The sequence below is a fragment of the Theobroma cacao genome, chromosome 2 (genome assembly GCF_053813885.1).
Source record: "Theobroma cacao isolate CCN51 chromosome 2, ASM5381388v1, whole genome shotgun sequence".
In the NCBI taxonomy this organism is placed as follows: Eukaryota; Viridiplantae; Streptophyta; class Magnoliopsida; order Malvales; family Malvaceae; genus Theobroma; species Theobroma cacao.
The window spans coordinates 33,672,992-33,681,982 of NC_142640.1; the positions used below are offsets into that span (position 1 = coordinate 33,672,992).

At 31.0% G+C, this 8,991-nt stretch overlaps 1 protein-coding gene across 1 annotated transcript; it reads right to left on the reverse strand.

Moving 5' to 3' along the window:
* Nucleotides 1-2,082: 2,082 nt before the first annotated feature.
* Nucleotides 2,083-6,918, reverse strand: NDT2 (NAD+ transporter 2). The gene is made up of 9 exons (XM_007044186.3): nt 6,432-6,918; nt 6,113-6,208; nt 5,469-5,575; nt 5,298-5,346; nt 5,074-5,186; nt 3,390-3,484; nt 3,167-3,255; nt 2,793-2,887; nt 2,083-2,648 (listed from the first exon to the last, which is right to left on the reverse strand). The coding sequence occupies exons 1-9, from the start codon at nt 6,520-6,522 to the stop codon at nt 2,286-2,288; spliced, it is 1,098 nt and encodes a 365-aa protein (XP_007044248.3). The 5' UTR covers nt 6,523-6,918; the 3' UTR covers nt 2,083-2,285.
* Nucleotides 6,919-8,991: the final 2,073 nt, after the last annotated feature.

The following is an 8,991-nucleotide window of genomic DNA, read 5'->3' on the forward strand; positions in this document are numbered from 1 at the left end:
GAATAATGTGCCAAATATAATTTTATATATTTGAATTTAAATCATATTATGAAAATATTTTAGGCGAAAAACCCTTGGCTAATGATGTATGATTAGATTCAAGTTTCTGAAGCTTACTTGGGTCTCGCGAGCTTTGCCTGCTTCGCTCATGTGCTTGTCACGGACTCCCGAGTTTGGGTCATAACATGTGGCATAAAAATTTAACTGAATTAATCAAAATTCTATTTTAATTGAATTAGATTGATTAATTTGGATAAAAATTGAATTAATCAAAAAAATTTTTAACCACGAGAGCCTTAATACAGTCAAACCCAATTTTCTTATTTTCATTATTTTAGGCTAATCACATGGTAAATAAAATTAAATTATGAAATCTTAATAATATAACAAACCTAATAATATTAAAATGTTACAACAAATATAGTTAAACACGTTAAAATGTTCTAACAAATATAAATAACAATACACTGAAGTGTTCTAATAAAGATATGCGAGGAAATTGTTCCAAATTTCCAACTTCCAACAACTACAAAATTTAAAAAATTTCAACAACAACAACTCGACTACAAATAACTAAAATTGTTTTGAGCTTTTATGTATTTTTTTTCTCCTATCATTTCCTAATTATTTTTCATTCCTCGCTTATCAATCTCAAAATTTTCAAAAGAAATCGCATTAGTAGTAGATTATAAAGAAGATAATAAGTATCAATAAATTTATTTCTCAATAACAGACAAAAAAAAGAAAAAAAAAGAGACAAAATTTTGATTATTTAATTTATTAATAATTTTTACACGATCTATACTAAAATTAAAATACATAATATAAATGGTAATAATTGAATCTCTAGAACATGATTCATAATTTTCATAAATACTTTAACTACAAGATCATTTATTATACAATTACAAATTAATTAAAAAAATTTTCTTTTTTTTTTCATTATCACCCATTCGAATTTATTGTTTTTAAGATGTTAGCATATGATTTGGTGCCAAGCTCAATAAAATATTTTAGATTTTCAAATGATTTACTTTTTAATTTAATCTAATTTAAAGTTCTTTCAGAGTTTATATTCTTATTATTTTCATTACTTCGTTTTTTCTTGTTTTTACTTTAAATCACATATTGACCTAAACTGTAATTACTCTCTCATATTTTTTTTCAAGATATTTAAATTAAAAAGTATTTATCTAATATTTTGATTACATGATAAACATAATAAGGACTAATTATATGGAAATTATATTAAAATTTTGATTAATTAAATATAATCAAAAATTTATTTCTTAATTGCAAACTTTATTTGATGTTTAATTAATTACAAAGGTTAAATTACAACAATTTAAACAAAACGAGATACCTTAGTTTAGTTGCACTTGAGCATTGAATTTATTAATTAGTGCATAATTTTTTTATTCGCACTTGATTTATCGATTGGTACATGATCTTTTTACTTAAAAAGTAAGGTTCTTTCTCCAAATCCAAAAAAAAAAAAAAAAACACATTAGTTTAGTTGGTAGAGTGCTTGGTTTTGTTTTTTATTTTTTTTTAAAAAAAAAGATTCAAATCCATACTCTTTAAACGAGATCATGCAATAATCAATGAGTTAAATGTTTGGATGTCAAAAAAATTCACTTTGGTTTTGATTTTTAATTAAGTGGTTTTGGGTATAATTCCCATAATTTATGCTTTTTAATTAGTCATTTATAGGTGAACTAATTCAGTTACTCGAAAAAAATTTTAAAATCAAAATCAACCAAATTAATCAAGCTCATTAATCAAATTAACCAAACCATTTTCACTGAAAATTTTTGATTAATTCAGTTTTAACCAAAAAATTACTCCCCTCTACCTAATATTACAACATAAATATAGTACTTGAACCATTTTGTATGAGTTTTAAGTTTTCAAGACAATTAATCATCCCAATTTAACACGATTTAAGAGCTCTTAAATTCGAGTTTTGGAAAACTTATACCCTTTTTATATTCCATGGTCAATCCTTCTCCAGATTGCACCTTTCTTATTAACTTGTCGTCTAAACCCATTAATCAATCATCGAACAAGAATGGAAACAAGTTAACAGGATCAAAATCGTTGGTTTATTCCCCAACAAGTCAAGTACAATTTGCACTAACAAATAAAGCAATAAAAAATTACACTTTTATTCACTTTTAACATTTGACTAACACACTTTCATATTTTTCTTATTAGGGAAAATTTCCTCTAACAAAATGGTAGAAAGATTAAAAAAAAAAACCAACAGTCAGATTTGTCAGTTGTTATTTGTTTCCTAGAGGGATTGAAGGTGTTATCTTATTTGAGTGTGTTTGTGATTGTTTGTTTTCTTCCATATTTCCCCTAGTATCTGGCTGGGACTTCACCTGGCCATCAGGTTTAGGGTGAGCCTCCGAATTCTTTGCATCTGGAGGTAAAACCTGGTCCAGAAATCGGTGAATCATCTCATAACTGGTAAATGTGATGACAGCTGATGGTGTCGTTCTCAGTAGATTCGTTGCACAGCCACGGTAAAAGCCAGGAAGACCTTCCTTCTGGAACACCTTCCTAATGCAATCAACCACCCCTGCATAATGGACCTCGGAATTTCTGACCTGCCCTTGCTCTTGAAGCCTTGATCGAATGACCTGTTGATATGAAATTGGAATGTAAGATAAATTTATGAAGAAAAATAAGCATGTACTGTATTCGATCCATGAACAAGAGAGTTTCTGCAATGATGGTGTCTCCGTTGCAGTTGAGTAAATAGAGCAAGTCCAACCAAAGCATACCTCATGTGGGTAAGTCATAATAGAGGCAAGCACTTTCGATATTGAAGAGGCAATTGCAACGTCAGCAGGACTTAGATGGTCAACAGTTGTATTTTCTGACCAAAAAGGAAAAGATAAATTTTTACAATCAGAAACAAATATTCCTTTTGGTTCATTTTTCTTTTTGCTTTTTACTATTTGTCTTTGATATTCTATTCATTTTCTATTTTTTTGCTTTTTTTTCTTTCTACTATTAAAATAGAAAAAGAAAAAAAACCAAAAAACAACAAACAGAAGTATCAACCAAACGGATGCTAAATTGTACAATAGAGGATTCAGAGAATCTTATTTCTACAACCTGGAAATCACATAATGAGATAATATTGATCATTTACCCTTTTTTGCCATATAGGATTTGATCTTTTCATATGCTGGAAACTGAATAGCAACATGACTAATCCCAGCCAAAGAAGGCAAAACTCCACTGTTTCCAACAATGGAAATAAAATTAGGACACCAACAGTTAAATAGAAAGCAAAAAGTAAATCTGTTTTCAGATTACAATTGAAGCAATTATCCTGCAAATTATTCCCAGCAGAGTAGAACTCAACCACTGACCTATACAACCCTCGCAAGCCTTCCTCATGTACAATCCTTCGTAAAGCAGAAAGTACACCTGTATAGGGAACCACACCGGTCCTCATTCCCTGTGTCTAAACAACGAGCAAAAAGAATAACAATGAATGCATAAAGAATAACCATATTGATATATCCACAATGATAAGCATGATAGTTTATAATATCAAAATATTGCATGACTATATGCGAGATATTGAATCCAACATTCCAATTTTGAATCAGGAAATTCATCCTTGCAGGCAAGACAATGAAAAATTGAAATGTTAATGTGTCTGCATCGCTTACAAATCATTCTAAAACCAAGTGAGTCAGATTTTTGCTGTATCTTACTCCTTATTCATTTCCCCCCCTTCATTGAGCCCACTAGGGGTGAGGGGGAGGAGGGTGGGGCAGGGCGATTTTGTAAGTTTTAAAGCATCAAAGGCAGCTTCAACAAGTCAGTGGCAGTATCACATGAAGGTAAGCAACAAATCTACATCTTGCTATCATTTATCAGGCAATAAATTTAATTGAAAAATTAACGGGGGAAATTGATGCCAAGAGGGAAAGAAAGGTAAAATTATGATGCCCAACACCCTGTGACAAGTATTAAACACTGAACCCTTTTGCAAACATGCTTTCCATGCAGATGTCAGCAAAGTATATGAAATTTAACTGACAAGAATTTAGCACTGGTTGTATCTAATGAACTATAGCCAAACTCTGAACTCTCAGGGACTACTGCAAATTTCTAAAGTTGGGGTACTACCATGCCAATTCCAATAGGCCTAGTGCAAGTTGTGTTTCTTCCAACATGCACTGTCAAGGGCACCCAGTCACAATTTATATAAGAACTTCCAAAATTCTTGGACAAGGATTACTACTTTGAAAGAAGAAGAAAACTTCCAATGATTATTGAAAGCAGTCAACATCCGTACAATTTGTCATAATATATCCTTCAATAATATCAATTTAAGGAGGTGCAGCAAAGCAACAGATAATATATTATATGTCCTTGGAAGTGACTATTACATTAAAATAATCACATAGTAGAGAATTTCTGATTATAATAAAAGAAGGTAAAGTCTCGCTGTCCCAACTCACAAAGAAATGGGAAAGCCAAATCAATGCTCACTCATTTATAAATGTTAGAAAAATAATTACTTTTCCAGTTTTATCGGAGGTAAAATCTATACTAGGGAAAAAAATTCAGAGTAGGCCTTACTCAACATTGAAACTTCAAAGGAAGTTAAATGTTCTGATACAAATTCAGAACAACTGATCACTCTCATCCACTTGCCAGAAAAGGCTTACTTTTATGGTTCAAAATATATGCCAGCTTGGCCCCATGCTTCTGTCAAAGCATTGATAAGGAGTTTGATCCTCCAAACACCCAGTCATAAACCTTGGTTTGGGTACTTCCAGAAGACTGCAACGTAGAGAAGCATATTCTGTTGCAACAAGAGAATGTACTCCAACAACCAAAACTTAGTAACTACAGCTACTTAACTCTGAATTCTAAGTGTATGTGTGCATCAAAATCAAGGTTATGTCACTACTTATAATTACATTTTAGAAACAAATGATAATGATTTAAGCAAAGAAAAAAAAAACAAAATATGAGACAACCACTGATACATTTTACAAGAAACATTACATCCTGACACATAAACAACAAACTTACTTGGAGTCTCGTCTTGACAACCCATAAAGGGTTCGTTGTGATGGCTGTGGCAGCCCCAGCACCAGCAGCAGCGACCATGTTTGCCCCAATTGTGAGTTGCCCACCATTATCCTCTGCAAATCAAAGTGTATATTTTTTAATAGAAATCAAAACAAGTGAAGCTGGATTGGCAGAACACATGTAAAGTAAGAACTCTTAAGAAAATCACAAGAAAAAGAACCAACCATGTGAAGTGAGTAGGCCTTTTAGTTGCTCATAAAGTGTAAAATACACCTACATATGAAATGACAGTTTCTGTTACTTAGCAGAAAATCAAAATTACATCAAATGGCGCATTGCATTATTTCAACAAGTAGCTTCCAATTAATTGCTTTAAGCATAAAAAGGTTGCTTACAGCCCAGTTTGGAAGTAAAGCAAGTATTGTTGGTGAAAGTCCACGATATAACCCCTTCAAACCGTCATTTTTTATTATATGCTGTAAACTTGTTATAATGACACTACCTGAGAATAGACAAAAAAGAAGGGGAAGAAGCCGTTCATCAGCAATGATAGCAGTAAACACAATCCATCATTAACTCAAGCACAAGCTAATTTACCTAATATTTGAGATACATCTTCAGAATGTTAAACATCTAATCCAAACTATATCCATCTACCATTTTTCTTACAATCTTGTAGCAGTTCATATGACCAAAATCTATCAGAGCCACGAATTCAGCAATTGACAAAAAATTGTTCCTAATGTAGAATTTGAGATACATTGTACTCCATATAACAAAAATTTGCAAACGAGTCAAAATTCAGGTATGGAGCAACCCAACAAAGCAAGAATTCTTGCATTCCAAAGAAGATCCTAAGCAGACACTTACATGAAAGAAATCTGAATTGACAGACTAACATCAACCCTCTATCTCAATTACTGTCTCAGCTTATCCAATAATCCAGTGTTATAGAAGTGAACAAATTCAAGCCAAGTACTTCTGCTAAACCATGCACCGCAAATAAAAATTAGTTTCAAAAGCAGAGAATCTACAATACCTCTGGCACCAGATTGTGAAGCTTCAGGGAGGCCATGTACCTGTAACCTTGTTTTGATTACATCCAAAGGGCACATAAAAGTGGCTGCAATTGCGCCTAAAATGTCCAACCAAAAATGGTGAACAAATCAAAAACTCATTCAAATTAAAAGTAACACCAATATTTTCAACTCACTTTCCTAAACCATACAAACCCTCATTTCATCACATAAAATATCCACAAAATTTCTTCCTTTTTTTTTTTTTCTTTTTTGCAATAACTGACTAAACAAAGGAAACCCTAAAAGAATGAATCAAAAGAGCAATTAAGTAAAGCTAACCTGCAGTTGCACCTGCACCCCCGTGGCAGATAAATTCTCTGATGCTTAAGCTCTGAGGATGAGAAGATTGCCCACCTCCCCCACTACCCATCTTCAAACCCTTTAAAAATGTCTACAAACAACTCAAGAACATATAAGCAGAAAGACCCATCAAAGATCTATATATATAGCCTCTGCCTGTCACATTGAAACACTGTCTCTTTATGGAAAAAAAATCGTTGCGGGTTTTAGCATGTTTGAAGGGGTAAGAGCGTGTTGAACACTTAGCAGTTTTAGTTTTTGTTGAACGAAAATTGAAGCTGAAGACCCACTTTCCGTTTTTGCTATTGGGTGGTTTAAGCACGTTAATGGGAAAGTGCAAGTAAGTTCTGGGCTATCTATGATGATTTTATTCACATTGGTTGTTGTGTTTGTAAAATAGAAGAAGTTGCAGAGAAACGTTTTTGCTTTACTTTTCTTTTCTTTTGTGTTGGTCGGGAAGCTGATGTTGTCAATTGTCAAATCAAATTTTGAGTTGTCCATGATTGATAAAGTTGTCTCAGAAATTAACCCTGTTTGTTCCGGTCATTGTCCTTTGCCAAGCTTTTTAAAATTAGTTTAAAAAAATGATTCTTTTTCCTGTATTCTGGTTAAGTGTTTTTTTTTTGTTTTTTATATTTTGATTTTAATTGATTATCATTAGTTTAATCAAACTTGAAAGTTTATTTAAGTTCAAAACTCAAAATAAAAATTTGTAAATATATAAATAAATAGTACTATATTTTATTTATAAGTTATATGATATTTAAAAAACTATGCTTGAGTCAAGTTATTAAATACTTTGCTTTTCAAAAAACAAAAAGTTATTAAATACTTCATCTAGGCTTTGATATTACTCAAGCGTTTTGACCTCTTGCCATAAATTCCATATTAAATGAGTCGAGTTGAGTGTTCATTGAATTTTACATCATTCATGATCATTGATCGGATAATTATAAGTTTATAATAATTAAAAAGATTTACTAATAAGCACTATAGAGATATTCTTTCTTTAAAATTAGTTAAAAAATATTAAATATAAAATTGGTTAATTTAGTTAATTGACTTCAAATTATTTTAACCGAACTGATTTGATTTAACTAACTTAATCGACTTCCCTAATCGATTTAACTGAATTAACTTACTTGAATTAACTAAATTTTATTAATTAATTCGATTAACTCAATTTTTATCAACTTTTGCTCATAATTACTTACATTCTCGTGAAGCATTTTATTAATATATTTTCAAAATGAAAAGTTATCTCTTTTCATATAAAAAGTCGTGATTATTGTAATGGCACTTCGATTGAAAGGTTATATATTTTCATATGTAAAGTTGTCTCTTGATAAAGTGACTATTGTAAAGATACTACAACTGAAAGGTTATATCTTATATATGTAAAGTTGTCTTTTAATAAAGTGACTATTGAAATAATACTTCAATTCAAAGCTTATGTCTATGATATGAAAAGTTGTCTTTTTATAAGGTGACTACTAGAAAAACAACACTATCTAAAGGTTGTGTCTTGTAATAAGAAAATATGTGTTTAAAATAAAGAGGCACATCAATGAAAGGGTTGTGTCCTTAAGAAGACACTCACAAGTCTACATAAAGACTTGTTGGCCACCATTTTGAGACACACAAAACTAACAAGATAAGGACAGAAAAACAAAAGCATGAGAAGTGTTATGAATTTAATGAAAATTCAAAAAAAGACATAAACATTTTGAATTCCCATCGTTTATTAAAAGTGTCAAAATTTTTTATAATCTACTTACTATAGAAAGTAAGTTCTAAGGTCAAACAACTTTGCAACCCTCAAGTGTATCTAGCAATCTAATCTTGTAAGTGCAAGACAAAGTTGGACGTCAACTTCATTGTATCCTTAAGACTATTTCCATAATTCCCTTTTTGCATATCGATTGGTGTGGATGAAATAAGTTTTAAAGATAACGTCTATAAAAACAAGTCTTGAAGTCAATTTTACTAGTTCTTTTTGAATTCTAAAAACCCCATTTGTACCAACAATTTTAAAAATTATTTCCATGTGTTTGGAATTCAAGAAAAATTGTTTTCTTAAAAGAGATGGCTACCAACATTATCAAGTTAGACCGCTTCAAAAGAAGAAACTTTTTCCATTGGCAAAAAAAGATGCACTTTTTCCTTACAACTCTTGAGGCTGCATATGTTCGATCGGATGAAGAAAGTGAAAAAGAATCTATGGACTACATTCATTTGTGGCAAGATGGTTCTTCATCGAATTACAAGATAAGTTTTCTTTAGTTAATTGATGTAACATGCCTGATACACGTATATTGGTTGGTAAGACGTGTTACTCTTTAATAGTTTTAAGTTATATGATTTTAAAATGGATGAAACTATTATTGTGTCTTTTATAATTGACAAACTTCTCTTCCCCCTTAATGAAGAAATATTAAGAAAACTCTAAAACATAAGATAGAGGAGATATCTCTCAAGGACTTTGATCTTAATATTCGAACAGAAGAAGATTATTGTAACAAGATGAAGTTAAACAAGA